The sequence below is a fragment of the Amia ocellicauda genome, chromosome 16, assembly GCF_036373705.1.
Source record: "Amia ocellicauda isolate fAmiCal2 chromosome 16, fAmiCal2.hap1, whole genome shotgun sequence".
NCBI classification, from domain to species: Eukaryota; Metazoa; Chordata; class Actinopteri; order Amiiformes; family Amiidae; genus Amia; species Amia ocellicauda.
Window position 1 is genome coordinate 3,634,434 of NC_089865.1, and position 17,199 is coordinate 3,651,632.

Here is a 17,199-nt window from a genome sequence, read left to right on the forward strand (position 1 = left end):
TATGCAGGTTGAAAATTGTCCTCATCAATGTGTTACGTTTATTTTTCATCTTTATGTACTGGTCAATAGCCTTTTATTTATTTATTCATACATTTTTTGGTTGTCCGCCAAAGGTTTCTCAGCTGTCAGCTCCTTCTCTGGCTGGCTGCTGCAGGAGGGCCACACATTTTCTGGTTGTAAACACAGTAACAGTTTGGCCAGTGTTTATGACGTGCTATGCCTTAGACTGTACCACTTCAAAATCTGGAGGGGGTGTTATTGCTGCGTGTTTTGTTAAAGCAAACTGTGACGTAATTACATGGTACATAGAGGGCTGCCTCGATTAATCGATTAATCGGGTCTATTAATCAACTAATTAATTAATCGACTATCAATATTTTCTCTATTTAATCGAGCACAGGTGTTTTTTTTTTTTTTTTTAATTCTGACTGTCGATTATAGGGTACACTAGAAGCACAATTTTACTGATAGCTCTTTAAGCTCCGAGGTATAAAAATGGAAGTCAGACGATCTAATAAAACTAGCACAAGTGGAGTAGGGGTTTTAAATGGAAATATGAACATAAAACGTTACAATGATTGGTATAAATAACAAAACGCTTTTTTCTAAACATGTACACTGCACAGTCAACACACATACACGAAACAAAGCATGGGCTCAAGCCCGCAACCCCAGGTTCATAGCCATGTTTCTTAGCCACTGTAGCAGCAAATACACAATCAAGTAAAAAGTGTTTAATCGACTGACACAGCCCTAATAAATAGCAGTTATAATAGACATGCAGTCTGAATACTTAGATTCTGGAGGTGCAGTGCCAGCTAATCCTTTAGAGTTTCCATAAAAGTGGGTCTTTCGTGAACTGAAAAAGCTGCTTCAACCATAAACTCGTCCCATTTCTGAAGTGCGCTACTCTACTGCTATTTTCTATACAATGTGTCAATTGTTGCAAGTATTTATGAAATATCTGTTATGAGTAATATTTTGAATACACAAGTGACTGCATTTTGTTTTATTTAGATGTATTTTTCCCACCACATGGTTTTATTTGTAAATTAACTCGAAAATGTGCATGGCGCTCGGGCAATGTTGTTATTTCTAAATGAAAAGCAAAAGAAGAGTATTGTAAAAGACGTGCAGTCTGATCTGAAATAGTGGGCAGCAGTGTATTGTGCAATGGGGAGATGAACATGATATTGCTGTGGAAGCTGATCACAAATGTAGTGCAATATTTGTACTTCTATGGACAACACCGGCCCAGATTCATCAGAGGAAGAAGCGATGCAGGTACCAGAGAGACATTGTGAGGATTTATTAAAAGGAAAAGATGATACACTCAGTTGGAGAGAAGGTTAAGTGCCATCATTTAATTGGGATTTCGTTTTTACTGTGTTCAACAAAGGAGATAGTGGCCAAATAACTTATTTTTGTTCTACTTTATTCCCCCATTCTTTGCAGGCTACTGTACTATAGAGGCAAGTCTGCTCAAAGGGCCACAGCTGTACAGTGTTATGTACTTACTGTAAGGCTGGTGTAAATAGATGTGAGTTTGGACTGGTGTGTGTTGTCTCCGTCTCGCCTGTTCCCATACCCCAGTGGGCACCTTTGCCTGTCCACCCTGGCCGTGTCATGCTAACTTTATAGTTGACATATTGGTTATATGTAATTGTAAGAAAAATCTCTTGAAAGTTGTAAATGAAGTGCTGAGAATCTGTGCAGTTCTGTTAATCATACTGTGGTACACCTGCATAGTCATCTCTTAAAATGTACAAAATAAAATGTTATATAGTATGTTTTTTATAATTTTACACATTCAAGCAGGTAAATAAATTTTTCTAGCCAAAGCACTTGGTGTGAGTGGGTGTCTGAAGACCTTTTTTTAATGATGAACTGGAAGCACAGTTTATGGAGGAGGCTGATTTTATTGGTGAATACATGAGAGAGTGCAATTGGGGAAATCCCTCAAACAGCCTCTCAGAAGAGGTAACGAGGCAGTTTCAAACAGATTCTTTCAAGCACTTAATTTGTTACAGCTTATCACAGTGGGAAATAATAAGCAGCTGAAGGTGGAGTAGTTTCTATTGTACTGCAATAGTCAGGAAGTTAAATCCATATAGTCTTCATTCCGCCTGGCAATGGTTATGCTAAGAAATTAGCACATCTGCAGCAATTACAAATACAACAATGTGTTTATGAAGCCAAAACTTCTGCAGGACAGAAAGCATGATCAACAGAATGTCGTCCAGACCCATATATACAATAATAAACTGGGAGAGAGTGGGGAAAGGCCGATAATATTAAATATAAATCCTCAGTATTACCAGCATGCAAAAGTACAGAGCATACCATAACACTTAAATCATATTATTATTAATAAACGTGGGTTCTTCAGTGTCTGATTAATTGTGGGCACATAAATCAATATTGTATTTTGAACACAAAACTAACAAATGTATTTAAAATGTCACTCTAATTAAGCAAAATATTCTTCCACAGTATACTACATTTTATATGACAGTTGGGTGCACGATGGGTCGAATGGCCTCCTCTCATTTGTACATTTTCTTATGTTCTAGTTCAAGTCATTCCTATGCTGGTCCTCATCCATAGTAGTGCTGTCCCAATGCTAGAATGCTATTTTTAACTAATTGAGTTATGACAAAGTACCAATTTTGGTAGGGCTACTGTGGATAAAGGTTGAAACAGACCAGACACACAGGTCAGGGTTTGGATTACAGTGCGTTTCACAACAAGATCTTCTAAAAGCAAGAAAAACGACATTGTTATGAATACATAAGTGCTCAACAATATAGAAAAAAAGGAAGACGACAGGTTTGCAAGTATCTTTCATAGTTGCAAACCTGCTATTTATACTCATGATGATTACTGATATTATATATTTTACTTTCTCGTTCATGATCAAAAAGGTTGTAGAAGTTTGAAGGGATGTCAAAATTATTTTATTAGACAGTTGCTCTAAAATCCTTAGACAAACATAACAAGATTGTGCATCCCTGTCCATTTGCCCGCTATACAGCAGTACTTCTAGACTTCGTTCAAAACAATAAGCAATCCCACAGGCTTTTGATCAAAGGGAGCGCTTTATTGATCAGTTTTCTATCAATATCATCTGTGTAAACAATAACCTGGGAAAAAACAGCCTCATGCACAGGTCTGGCTGAAGCATGGTTTTATTCTACTGGTGAGGACTGATGTGCTGAGAGACTGGGATACACATCTGCATAGACTCCATCACATCTCCTTAACTATGAAGGTTTTAAAATCTGTATGTTGCAACCCTTTAACCTTACAGAATTCAGGAGCCTTGAAAAAAGCTGCAGCAAAAATTACCGGAAAGTGATCAAGTACTCGGGGTAAGCCTGGATATCGTTGAATATGATGAACATGTTGGGGTTGGCGGTGTTGTCAGTCAAGCTGTCATACAGATCTGTGACTGAACCACTCTTGGCTGGAGGAACAATCATCCCTGGTCTTCCATTGGTGAAATCCCCAGTGAGGACCTTGACGAGGTACATGTACTTCTGGCCCTTGGCGTCTGGCACAGAGTAGGTGTTTTGGGCTGAGTACTTCGCATTGACTGCAAAATAGGTCCCATTCCCGTAAGCAGCAGCTGTAAGGAAAGAAATAGGTCAGTAACAGGAACAATGGGCAGCTGATCTTCAAAACACAACAATAATAATCTCAGTGCACAACTCTGCTTGTTCTCTGTTCAGCCTTTACTAAAATACAGGATAACTGCCTACCATTTTTCCTGGACTAAAAGCTAAAGCAGAAGTGGAATTCACCCTACAGTCTCAATCGTCTGCTATGCACCTTCACAATAATAACTGCACAGAAATGGGTTTTCAAATCAATATGCCGATGAAATATGAATGTGCCCGCAGGCACGCAGGCATTAAGACGAAAGAGCCCAAGAACATGAAGCTCTGACTCTGTACCATTTTTCCCAGCGTAGCTGCGGTTAAAACCATGGTAGTTAATGGTTTTAATGGTGGGTTCACTGGTCCCGTGGAATAGACGTCTCTCGTTGTTTTGGTGGCCATTCTTGTCCTCCAGGGCTTGCTTTCGAATCTGGTAGTTCTTCCACAGGCTGGGGTTCTGGATTCTTTCAATCTACAAAGGAGACATTTTTATGAGGGCTCCGGTGTTTGTGTGTGACAGTTTTCCTATTTTCTTGTACAAGATCTCAGTACAAAGGCAGTAGTGTGGAGTAGTGGTTAGGGCTCTGGACTAACAATTGTTATAAACAATCTTGTAATAAGTCACCCTGGATAAGGGTGTCTGCTAAGAAATCAAGTAAATATTATCTCCAATTATTTGATAAAGATACTTGTAAAAGGTCTCACCATTTCTAGAGCCAACCTCCCTATCTAAATAAATAAATTTAAAAAATACACAAATATAACAGTACCTGTATAACATGTTGTGGACAAGTCATTTTAAATAAACCATCTACTTCCTTGTATTCGGGTGTTGCTGCTTGTAAAACCACTGACAGACATCCCTGGCCTCCTGTCATGGCATCCCAGTGTTTTGGGAGGTCCAACTGTTTGGCTGTAAAGTAAAATGAAAAGTATGATATACTACTACATCTATAAATATGTTTAAAAAGTCACAATTTTCTAACCAGCCCCATACTTTCAGCATGTGCATGTGCATTCACCCCCCCAGCATCGTGGAGAAACAGTGGCCCCCCTAAATTGAGCCTGTGCCCCCACTCGGCCACCCCGTTGCCACTGTTCTGGGTAAACATGGGAATGTTCCTCTCTGTAAAAAGAAAGCTTTCCAAAAACCTCACCTTCAGTTTTGTTGATTCTTTTTATTTCTATCTTTTTGTCGAATTCGTCCACTGCAGGGCCAGATGGAAGGAACACCTTGAACTGCGTCTTGTGAATGGTGATGAAGACATCCTCCTGCTGGTTGCCAAGAGCCTGCTCCAATTTGAGGTTGGTGAAGGTATCAAAGGCCTGGAACTTGTCCCCCTCCTGGTACTGCCACTCCACCAGGTTCTTGGTCAGCTCAGCGTCACGTTTCAGAGTGATATCATCGCGGATCTTCGTGATCATCGCCTGGATTTCTTTGTTGGCCCACAGCACGTCTCTGGTCAGGCCGGCTACCTTGACGTAGGCCTGAGTGGAATTGCACTCCAGCTTCATGGTCACCTGGAGATTCCTCTGAAGGTCGATGATCTTCTCGTGCTCCTCGGGGGTGAAGTTGTAGATCATATCACTGTCGATGGTTACCTCCTCCTGCTCCTTGACGATCAAGTCTTCAATCCACTCCTTCGCTCTTTCTACGCTTTGCCTCGTATCGCCGCAGATATGGAAAATCGCTGGATCAACCTTGTCCTCCAGGATGACAAACTCCTTTGTTTGATTTTCCTCTGTTTCATTAGTGTCCCAACTAAAGAAGGCTGCAGAAACAGGTAAACAGGTCAGCACTGGTGGCTAACTTGAGTTTACGTATATCTCAACATATCACACTGAAGGAAAACCTTTATTTAACGTCAGCACTTTTAAATATTATGTTGTCTGTTCTTTTATGTTGACATATGTGGCCCCAGCCATATTTTATATACAACAACAGGGTAATGCAAAGTAAATACAAACATTAATGGAGCAGTACACACTTGCAAAAGAGAGTGAGAACGATGGGCTTACATTTAACCTTGGACCACAACGATTTATCCTCGGGTGGTGCTGAAACCTCTTTCTTCTGCATGCTTTTATAAAACTCAGGCAGCATCTGGGTCTGAAAGATGACCACTCGTACAGTTTGGAGCACAAGTACAGATTTCTGACTGGCGATGTCCACCATGGCGTCCAGCATCGCGTCTGCGACCTTAGCGGGGTCGGCACCTCCCTGGCCTGTCACAGAAATCATATAAACAAGGCTGCTCACTCTCGGACAGGGGAACAAACCACCAGCGTGAGCTGGCAAGAAAAACTAAATCTCATACCAAAGAGTGAAGGTAACAAACTGGATCCAGTGTCTGGTTTTGACAGAAGAACACAATTGAGACTATTGGGTACTCAAATATACGCCATACTACTGCTTCATCCGATTTCAGTTTAAACAAAAACACATCCAAGCCATGACATCCATCACCTTTCAAAATGATTCCGTCATAATGAATGTGCTGACCTTGTGGCCCTTATTGTCTTCATCATACCTGTCCCAAGAGCGGGGAAGGCTACAGATGTGAAGTTGTTGTCCATACACATCTGCAAAACTCCCTTGACGGTCTCCCGTATATTACTGGGATCAGTCTGTCCAGCAACGTGGATAATCTTCTTGCTCTGAAGATTGCCTGGCTGGGTCATAATCATCCTTTTATGGGGTTGCGCAGCTGTAGCAAAGAACACATCAGGGTATTAACTGCACAAAGTGATTCTCGGTTTCCTCTCCTCCTACACAGACAAGCTCGAGGCATCCTTAAGGAAGTTCTAAATCAATACATTAATTTTAATTGTACAGAGTGTCTTATTCAAACTGATCTCCATGTCAAAGCCTCTCTCAAAGTCACGTTAATGCTTGACAGTGAACAATTACAGAGCAAACAAATATACAGAAAAGAGCAAAACAAATTAGTCAAGTATGCAAATTCTTGAATTAGAAGCTATGTAAAGCATATTATATTCTGCCCAATGTTGTGCTCCCATTAAGCAGCATATGGCAATAAGACATGATTTCACAGGATCCACGCTTGGCAAATGTAGCTGGCTAATGCAGTTTAAATATGTACTATTTCACAAAGCAATTCTCTCACATTTACAGATGTTTTCATACTCATTTAGAAGCCTTCCTTGGCCTCATCAAGCAATGTATAATGGCTTAAGGGAGAGGATTCCTATAACAGCATGCTAGTAACTGAGTATGGACACAGCTGACAGAATAAAAACAGGACATACCCAGCTGTGCGCACTCTGTCTCTACTGCTTGACCAGCTGCCTCTAGAATCGCCTTTGAGACACCTTCAGAGGGGTTAAAAAAGAGAGAGTTACAAAAGCCTGTTTGTAAAACACAAAAATGTGGGTGGCTTGTTAATGCAATAGATGTAATTGTGGATTTTTTTTTATGACAGAGACCTGCTTTGAGGGAGAACTGATCGTTCGAGGAGTTCACGATGACGTCAGTGCTCTCCTTAGTGATGTCCCCGGTGCTGACCTGCAGCAGGACCCCTCCGATCTTCATCTCATGTACGCCTAGGTTTGGAGAGGAGATCTTCCCATAGAACCCTAACACAAGGAAAAAAACAGCTGCCTCAAAGGAATTCATTCCCACAAATATTTCCACATACTGTTTCAGTACCTAGAGATACAAATAAATGTATTCGGCTTAAATAAAATTTAAATGGAGAATAACTCAAATTGTAGCTGCAACTCTTCTTCAGCTGGAAATGTATCAAATACATATAGAAAGATTTCGACTCGACAATGTAATTGTAGTGATAATGTTCTTAGTCAGACCTAATATAATAATTTCCGGTGGAAAATGCATACAAAAACATATTTGAAATAATCAGTTAGTCAGGAGCTCACTTGGAACAAACTTCTTAAGAAAATCCCTGTTTATTCCCCACTGTGTAATAGATACAGCAGATTATAATATTGACTTGGTTACAATATAATGAAGAGTACCTTCTTCCACCTGAGCAGGAGCTGCTTTCGAAGGACTTGTGGATGGTTTCACTTTAAACTTCTTGTTGAACTCTTCTGTGAATGCCTGGCAAAGGGGGGAATAAAACATGACAGAAAATGTGAGGCAGTAGTTTGAGTAAGTATATATAAATCGTTGAAATCTGTATGAAACAGTTGTAGATGGATACCTATTGAACAGGCTCAAGATTTATAAAAGCACAACTTTACTTTGTATCACAAAACACCAAACACACTCAGAGCCTCCTACCTGCACAGTCTGTGTGTCGCTGGGGTGCAGCAGAAACACAACCTCCTGAAGGTGTCTAGGGTTGGCCTTGCTGCTAAACTTCAAGACCTGTTGCAGCATTAAGGAGGCCACCAGGGGCTTTGGGAATCCCAGGTTTCCGGTGCCGATGGCCGGGAAGGACACGGAGCTCTGCTTCTGGTGCTCAGCTTGTTTCAGGCACTCCTTGATGATGCCTTCCATTGCCTACAAAATCAACAAAAATCTCTAGCATTGTCTCAGTGAAGAGGGAGTTAAATAACTGTGGTGTGAGCCAGGGATGAGACCAAATAGTCGAACAATCGACTATTTGTTAACGATGGCCACTATCGACAAGTGAATCTGGCAAGCCTGTACTGTTGATTGGCTCTCTATGTAGCGGTAATGAAGACTGATGGGAGGGAGGGGTTTGTTATTTCTTGTCTGTGATTGGCTAAATTAGAACGTACCTTGGCTAACATTTGGTCATTTTCGTGTAGTGCTGATTTCTGCAGTTCTGCGTAGATCGGCTCGGCTCCACCAATGGGATTGGTGCAATTCTGCAGATCTGCGCATATCAGTGGAAATCTGCACTACAAGAACGCGACCAATGGCTTCCTCACTTTCTGCATGTAAATACTTTGACAAAGTAAATGAAAACGCTGTTATGTGTATAATATGTGCAGTGCAATTAAACTACCACAAAGCTACAGCTGGTATGTTAACCCACCTAAAAGCCAAACACCCTTCTTCAAAACTAGTAATTACAGAAAAGGGAAGAGGAGCAACAAACCCATTAATATTATTAAGCTACATACACAGCCAGTAATTGCTATTTTTTTATTCACAGGAACTGGAACGCACAGGTGTGTTTCCGAATGTAGACCGGCAGTCTATGTTGAGTGTGGTTTGGAAATGTGGAAAAGTAAATTGTTTAGTTAATTGTATAAATTAGCTAGATAGATAGTCTAATACATTTTGTATTTGTGACCGGAAAACATTGCCACAAGGACGCTAATGTTCAGGCATTTTCGTTGCAGCTCACATTGCTAAACTATTACTGAATGAAAATGTTATGAATGAAACTATTACTGCACTTCCTAGTGTGAGCAAAGATAATGTAATAATTCAGAAACTTTAGTTAAGTGCTCACAATGTGGAATAGTGTCCAGTGTAATATTCCATACTGTTTAGAGCAGGTTTTATTTCTTCATGAGAGAAACCATAAACTACAGATAATCCCGTGCCTCTCAACATGGATGTAAACAGACTGTGCTATGATCAGTGTACACCTGATTTACAAAGTAAATGCTTGCAATTGATTTCCTTCTTCATTAGGTATTTTTACAGAACTGATCAAATTCCTTTGTGTTTCTTATATACAATGTGCATCACCTGCAAAAATAGATAGCACGTCTGTCTAGAAACATTTTTTTGGTTTTCCTTATATATATATAGCGTATCCGTCAAAAGTTTTACAACACCTCCATTTTTCCAGATTTTATTGAAATGTACACAGTTTAATGTCTCAATGTATTCTGAAATTAAAGCATAGAACAAATAAACAATTGGAGATAAAAAAGAAATCATGGAATCCACAATCTGAAATGGGGGAGGTGGGGGATACTTGGTCTGAGCAGAAATACAAAATCTCTGAAAATATTGACAATTATGACATATTCTGGAACCAGACATTCTACTGATCAAAACAAGAGCATCCACGTTTTGGTAGAAACAACACACTCCCGTAGAGAGCTCACAATGTCAAGATGGAAAACTCTGTTTACAGTGTACTAATACACAACGAGTTTACATCATTGGATCTGAACTTCTCTGTGTTTGATAGAACATCAAGTAAAGACCATGGGTTTCCCCCTGGGCTCTGAAGGATGGCGGGCGACGCGGAAACTATAAATCGGATGTGTTTGAGAATGAAACGCGCTGGTAACCAAGAGAATAAGCATTCAAACGATGTGCGCATTGTAGGAATACAGTGTCACTTCTATGCACAGAAGCTGCGGTAACAATGCCAAATAATGGTTAAGAGGGTGTAGTAACAGTATATAACTCTGAAATGTACAATACATTTCTGTTTTTGGTAACCTAAACTTTTTTTTAACCTCTGGTAGTTTACCGCTTACCATTGTACCATTTCAGGTTATTCACTGGACTTGAACTGCTTACATTTCAATAAAAACTGGAAAAATGGGGGTGTTCTAAAACTTTTGACCGGTAGCGTGTGTATATATATATATATAAAAACAAATTATATATACTTAACAGCTTAGTTTCATGAAACCAAATAACTACCATACTGTGTGTTGCTCAACTATGCATGGAACTGATACCCAACAGAAGTAGAATTTGGCTTCAGTAATAAGCACGTTACAATGTTTATTCAAATAAAACTAGCTGCAGTTTGAAAACCCCAAATATCACATGTACCCCAGAGTATGTGGGTCTTCACCTTTTCTGCAGCGCCTTTGCCTTGTGTCCAGTGCGGGACAATGACATGGAAGACCAGGTCGCTCCTCAGGCTACAGCCCTGGGTGACCAGCACAGATCCTGACCCCATAGTCGCTGCCGAGCCCGCCTCATACACCAGGTTCTGCAGCTCTGGCCCGGCCGCATTCAGGATGGCCCGGGACACTGCCCCACTGTCCAGATCCAAGTCCTCTGAGATGGTGTTCACAATGACCTTAGTCTACAGCATACAGCAAAGAGAGAATTTGAAATGATGTAAGTTTAAGTTTTAACTGTATAGACCACAAAGCATTCAGAGAAAGCAGAGAGTAGCAACAGTCTCTTCAAAAGGTAAATAAAGTGCAGGTCTATTGACTTAATTACTTGTATAACTGCCATTTGTGACAGTATGCTTATATAGGCTGGTTCCAAACTGCAGTTTCAATATTTTTCTAAATGATTAAATACTGTCAATGAAACGAATACCTAAATTTACTGGACATGTTGCAACTCCAAGGAGAGGATATAACACTAGTGGAAAACGCTAATAATATATAAAAAAACAACAACAAAAAACATCTGAAATGCAAACAACCGTACCCTCCTCTCATTTGTAACTGATGTTATGTTCTGAAATTACTCACTGATGCGTCCTGGATGTTGCCCTGCCTGAGGGTGATGGTCAGTCCCTCTTTTGTCCGTATCGTCTCCTGGGCTCCTCTTCTCTCCACTTTACCAAATTGTCTATGTTCCACCACAGGTTTAGGTTTTGGTTGAGGTTTACCCTGCAGACCTCTCTGCTGCGGTGCCTCATCAGCGAACACTTTCTGCACAGCGGCTGTCATGGCTTTGACTGTTTTGTCATCGTTGTTCACCAGGTGGATCTTCTTCAGAGTGTTATCACCGTAGAAGTCCTGACAGTGTTCCCGCACTGACTGAGCAATGGTTTCTGTGCACAGATCCAAAGGAAAGCCAAAGATGCCAGAGCTGATCGCTGGAATGGCGATGGAGGAGCAGTTGTGCGTCTCTGCCAGTTTCAAGCATTCCTTCACAGCCCTCTTGAGGAGGCACACTGATCTCTTGGAGTCTGTGTCGTGAAACCTGGGTCCGACAGCATGAATGACATGTTTACAGGGGAGGCGGCCAGAATCTGTAATGATGGCCTCGCCTGGCTTCAGGGGTCCTTTGGCATTGACATACCGATCACACTGGTCCTGCAGCAGTTGACCAGCTGCCCTGAGGAGAGCTGCTGCCAGACCCCCAATATGCTTCAGATCCTCATTGGAAGCATTGACCACAATATCAACAGAGTACTTACAGATGTCAGCCTTGCAGACTGTGATCACCACCCCATCAGACATCTGCACCTCACAAAGACTCTGACCAGCCTCCTCTTCTTCCTCTGCCTCCAAAGAATCTTCATCTTCCAGCCTGACCACACATTTCACCTTATTCATCGCCATGCTTTCAAATAGTTCCTGCTTGTCTTCAAAAAACTTCTTGGCCCCTGGTTTTCTGACCTTCAAAACTTCAAAGTGAACTGATGAAACAAGATCTCTAAATATCTTCATGGCTTCCAAAACATAAACCCTGGGGCCACTCAGGGTGATGTTTGGTGGCCTGCTCTGTTCGTGGAACTTAATATTCAAATCGTTGTTTACTATCTTACTCCAAATGTTGCTTTTCTGGTCCTGGATGAATTTATTGATTGCTCTTGATCTGATGTGCACAATCTCATCACGGTGTGTGTATTTGTTAATGAACTCAGACAGCTCTTTCCCAGTTTTATTTACTGGATCACAAAAGCCAGACACTACCATCTGGTTTTGACCATCTTCAACCTCAGTACGTCTTATTGACACAGTCTTCTTTGGAGAGTTGAAAGTCTTCTTTAAACTAGTAATTAACTGCATCCACTCTGGTTTCCTCAGCACGTCTCTGTCTTCTACATCAATGCAGTGGAAACTCAATTCTGTCTGCAGCTTCTTTTCCGCATCAGCCAGGGCCTTGTCTGTCTTTCCTACAATTACCACTGCTCCCTCTTGCATGTTAAACACAGCACTGATGCCCTTTGAAGTGAAGAGGGAGTAGGACATCTCCTCACTGTCTACTTCTCCGAGAAAGTTGACAACATTCGGGTGGACCTCCACCTGTTTCTGTTTCATGTGCAATACCTGCTCCAGAACGTGGCTTTTGATGTTGAAAACTTCAGATGTGAAACCAGACAGAATGAGCTTCTTGTGTTTAGCCTCGTATTTGAGTATCAGTTCTGGATACTTGGCTGCAGTTTCCTCCTCGAGCCTGTCCTGCTGCAGTATGTGGAACATGGCAGGAGCCACAGCAACCTCCTCCGTTACGCTGTTCTTCTCCCTTTCTATCTTCTTAGTGACTCTGTCCACAACTCCTACCACTATCTGCCTCAGTTTGTCAACCTCCTGAGCCAGGCCTGCTATAGCTACAGTGCCTTTAGCCATGTCAGGCTCCAGAATAACAGCCCCTGTCACAGCACTGCGAATCTCCTTCTCAGACATCTTCCACACTGAAGAGTTCACTGGACATTCGAAGGACCCGTACTTGGACATGACATCCTGGAAGGCTTCTGAAGCGTTCTCCTTCCAGGCCCCAATGTGCTTGGCTGTCAAACCCCTTTGCTTCAACAAGGCAGGCAATGGGCTGAACTTCACTGTGGGGCTACTGAGATCGACTGCACAGAAATGCTTCCCCATGTGTTTACCGATCAGTGTAACCTGCTGGTTATTTGCATGAAGAAATTTCCACAGGGATGCATAAATGCTTTCAGTGAAGGGATCTGGCAATTTCCACACGGGTCTGTCTTTTCCATAGAGAGCTGTACCCAGGGACTCGTAATATGGGTACACATTGACAGGCACTTTGCTGATGAGATGTTCTTTACTCCGTACAATTTCAGCCACTGAAACATACACAAACACATGCAAATACAATTAACAATGTGAAAAACATTGTGAATCAGGCAAATCTATAGGTCATTATTTTATTCAGTATAGGGCTTGTCAAATGAAGCACTACCTTTTTGATCATAAAACTTGACAATTGCAGACTTCTCTTCATCCAGCAATGTAATCATTTCAATGTCTCCCTCTCTTTCGAAGTAGAGCTCCAGGAAATCTGTATCTGTGGGTGGAAGATTCTCTACTTTCACACTCATGGCAGCTTCAAGTGGTCTGGCAGACAATTTACCATGTTTAAACATCTTGTTTCTGATGCATTGCTTTAGAAAGTTCTGCACATCTGCAAGTGTCAAAGAAAAAGAAAAATGCATTATTAAATAAATTCTTAACACACTGAACTCCAATATTAATTAAACAGCTTTTTTTTAAAGATTCCTTTACAAAACAGGGTAACATTGAGACTTTGGAAAAATTGCAGGTGTAAATCAATATCATATGATTTGACTTCTTAAGGCAGTACTTTCCAGATCTTTAAAGTTTACTAAAATAACTTCAATGAATAGATGAAGTCTTACCATTGCCTTTTTTAAAAGACACCACAGCAGCATTTATATCATAAATGATCTCTACACTGAAGTCCCCCAATTCTGCAGAACAATGCGAGATGTTCTCCACTAGCATTTCCAAATACTCTTTTGTCATCTTGTCATCGATGTTTTCTATCACCAGCACAGTTGCCTCTGCGGCTTCTTCAACATCTCCCTCCTCCGGTGTGTCAGTACTTTCTGTCCGTGGCGTGTCAGAAACACTCTCCTTGGAGGACTCAAGCGAGGCATCTTTTTGGGTAGACAATGCAGCTGAAAAGTAGGCAGTAATACATTCAGTGGTGATAAATAATATACTTTGTTACATTGAAGAGCTGGCTCAGTGTATTCAAAGAAGAGGACAAAAGAACAGCCGTAAAATTTTAAATTGAATTAAAAAGTAAATCTCTGGAAACTGGCATTACTAAAATTGTTCAAGAGAACCCAGATTACTGAATATATTTAATGGTTTGAAGAATTATCTCCTGGGGACTTAGGTGAAATGTCCTGGTGAAATAGTTTTCCTAAATACTTACATACTTAAATACATTGAAATTGTACAGAACAACGTATTTTTTTAATAACATGGAGAATAATTTATCCCTGCTTACCCTGTGCCTCCTGGCAGCCTGTAGTTTGATTCATTCGTTAATACTATATGATACGGACTCCACTGAGTTCTTATTTTCAGCAAAATAACCTTGGGTGTGGATAGGAGAGGGGGCTCATCTATCTTTGTCAATTCAGCAGAATAACTGGTTTAAGAGACACCTTTCGCTGATCATGGTCACGCAGCAGATTATTATGATTGGTTAAGTCCAACCGATCAATAAAATTAGAAGACAAAGTAGAAGACCAGGAAAGAAGCCGTCGATTGACACTAACCCCACAAGTCTGTCAGAAGCAGAGAGGAAAAGGATATTATCTCTTCTCTTTTCTGTAACTTGGCAGACGCTTACTATTTATGTTATGGATATAATCTGAAGTTTTCCAAACTAATTCTGTCACAAATAAATTATTATTGGACACTTTAAATGGGGTTTCCCTCAGAAAATAATCCTATTGGGATAATAGTACGAGTTCCAGTTAAATTATGCAAATTGACTGGAAATCATTTGTGACAAAATGTCCTCTTACACTTTCAAGTTTGGTACACGTGTGTTGAAACACGAAGACAAAACCTAGTGTCAAAGAAATGGTGTATAAACAATAAACAACTAAACCTGCATGTGCCCAGAGAATGGCAGGTTAGAAGAGGGATCATGGAAATGAGGTAGAAAAGGAAGAATTCGGCAGCATTCTCGTGCCAGTTAACTGGTCAACCAGACACCTACAGGGAGACTGAACCCTAGTCAGACAGTTAAGGGGGAGCTGTTTACACTGCAGTAGGCAGAACAATGGCTTGTACTTACATTTTTTTTCTGGTGTGTCAATGTCAGCCTTTACCTGAAGAGAAAAAAGGCAACTTTAATTCACTGCCTTTTTTTTTATCACAAAGACTGATGTTCTAAAGCAAAAATGTATAATGTATTATCACTTTTTTCTTGGCACAAATTTTCTCCGGCAAAGATAATGGGCATTCAGTTTATGACTTTCTTTACAGAGTTCCCGGTCTGTGATGATTGGCTCGAGTCTAACCAGCAGGTGTCCTCCAGTACTTACTGGCTCTGTGTCTCCCTCTCCTGTCTTTTCCTGTGGCCTGACAGTCAGCTTCACCACTCTGTTGTCGATCCTCAGCTCATGGTTTTTCTTCTCAAGGACGTTCTGCCTTGCTGAATGTTGAGAGAATTCGGTTAGTATGTGAAGTTTCTAGTGGTATAAAGCTGTTCAGCTCCAAAACAGAAGACACATGACTAGCTAGCTATCTCACCATGTTTTGTTACCAACATTAGAGGATGGATGTAGCTATGTGCTTAATAACTAACTGTTGCCGAGCTTTGAGCATCACTCACGTCCACACTATTCCACCTGCTCCCTATATTTTGCATGGGGACTTTAATTAACACCTGCCAATTAGCTTTGGGCACAGTACCCACAGGTCTCTGATGAAACCTAATTGGGTCTAACAAAGAGACTTTTTCTTATGTGACACTAGTGATATTTTATCACCCAAACCTGAAATAAAAACAATGGACTTTGTAAGACAGGTGACTCATTGTTAATGTGTACATTGACTGAGTAGCACTGTTACAGGCCTTTGTTGTGATCTAGTGGTATATCCTCCTTGGACCTCTGGGGTTTCCCATTCTCTCTCTGATTGCACAAACCAGTGGCTGTCACCTTATGAAGCTATACACCATAAACTTAAGTAACTTCATTTCATTGAAAAGACACATTCAACAAAAGCCTGTTTTGTTTTAGATTCAACGCCAAAGTTGAAGAAAAATCGAAACGAAAACGATAGTGTTCAAGAGCAGGCTTCCCAAGTTTTACTTTCCCCTTTGAAGCAGCCTGCACTTAAACCACACAGCAAGGATGTGTCCGTTTAGAAACCAATACGCACTGGCACACGTCGGCTGTTTCACTGATTGTAATTGTGTCCATGTGCTGAAATCAGACCACTGCACCATTTCTCTTGTGCAGATATAGCCTATATGAGTGCGTACTTCCCGGCGCTGGTGTGATTGGTGGTCGTGTTGGTCAACTTACTGTCCTCGTCTCTGAACCACACGACAGCGGCGCAGGTGTCCGGGTCGTCCTGCTGCACCTGGCAGTCGCCCCCGTTGGACCTCCTCTTGCTCTGGAAGTAGATCTGCAGCTTGTTTCTCAGGCTGGAGACGCCGGGGGTCCAGTCGACCCGGACGGGGTGCGGGTAGCGCTCGGCCATGGCTCTGTGAAGCGCCTGTCTGTGGGGAGGAGCAGCGCCGCTTACTCGGGCTTTACTTACTTTCGGTTTTGTTTCTCCACAAATGCGCGTCGACAGCAATGGAGGCGCTACAGTGACTCAACCTGCTGGTTTGCGGAAACTTATAATATTATGTAGCAAATAAAAAAAGACCAGCCAACATTCCCATGGCTAGTATTTGTAATTGTTTTTGTTTTTGTTTCCATGATTGTCTGTGTCCGTTAATTGTGCAATTCTCGCTGTATTCATAGAGACTACTGTGCTTTTATAAAGAAAAGGGAAATATAATATAATATAAATTGTCTGATGACTTATGATGTGATCACTGGACAGCAGAGGGAGACATGTTTCCCAACACTGAGCACAATGCTGTCCAACATGAAAGAAGAATAAAAAATGAAATGCAGGGATATTGTAAAGAGACAAAAACACAAAATCTCGATGTTTCTTTGAAAGG

At 41.2% G+C, this 17,199-nt stretch overlaps 1 protein-coding gene across 1 annotated transcript; it reads right to left on the reverse strand.

Annotated features, from left to right (window-relative positions):
• Nucleotides 1-1,899: 1,899 nt before the first annotated feature.
• Nucleotides 1,900-16,785, reverse strand: LOC136711822 (protein mono-ADP-ribosyltransferase PARP14). The gene is made up of 17 exons (XM_066688330.1): nucleotides 16,547-16,785; nucleotides 15,560-15,669; nucleotides 15,310-15,343; nucleotides 13,889-14,170; nucleotides 13,432-13,653; nucleotides 11,028-13,315; nucleotides 10,388-10,624; nucleotides 7,927-8,148; nucleotides 7,659-7,743; nucleotides 7,107-7,256; nucleotides 6,930-6,992; nucleotides 6,191-6,367; nucleotides 5,679-5,885; nucleotides 4,817-5,431; nucleotides 4,430-4,572; nucleotides 3,957-4,131; nucleotides 1,900-3,628 (listed from the first exon to the last, which is right to left on the reverse strand). Exons 1-17 carry the CDS (start codon nucleotides 16,722-16,724, stop codon nucleotides 3,345-3,347), a joined length of 5,472 nt encoding a protein of 1,823 aa, XP_066544427.1. The 5' UTR covers nucleotides 16,725-16,785; the 3' UTR covers nucleotides 1,900-3,344.
• Nucleotides 16,786-17,199: the final 414 nt, after the last annotated feature.

Excerpts from the sequence above, each read along its gene's own strand:
- LOC136711822 (XM_066688330.1), bottom strand. The coding sequence starts at position 16,724 with ATGGCCGAGCGCTACCCGCACCCCGTCCGGGTCGACTGGACCCCCGGC. Across the intron at positions 15,344-15,559 it reads GAGAGGGAGACACAGAGCCA|GTAAAGGCTGACATTGACAC; the intron begins GTAAGTACTGGA and ends TTTTCTCTTCAG. Across the intron at positions 8,149-10,387 it reads GCAAAGGCGCTGCAGAAAAG|GCAATGGAAGGCATCATCAA; the intron begins GTGAAGACCCAC and ends TTGATTTTGTAG.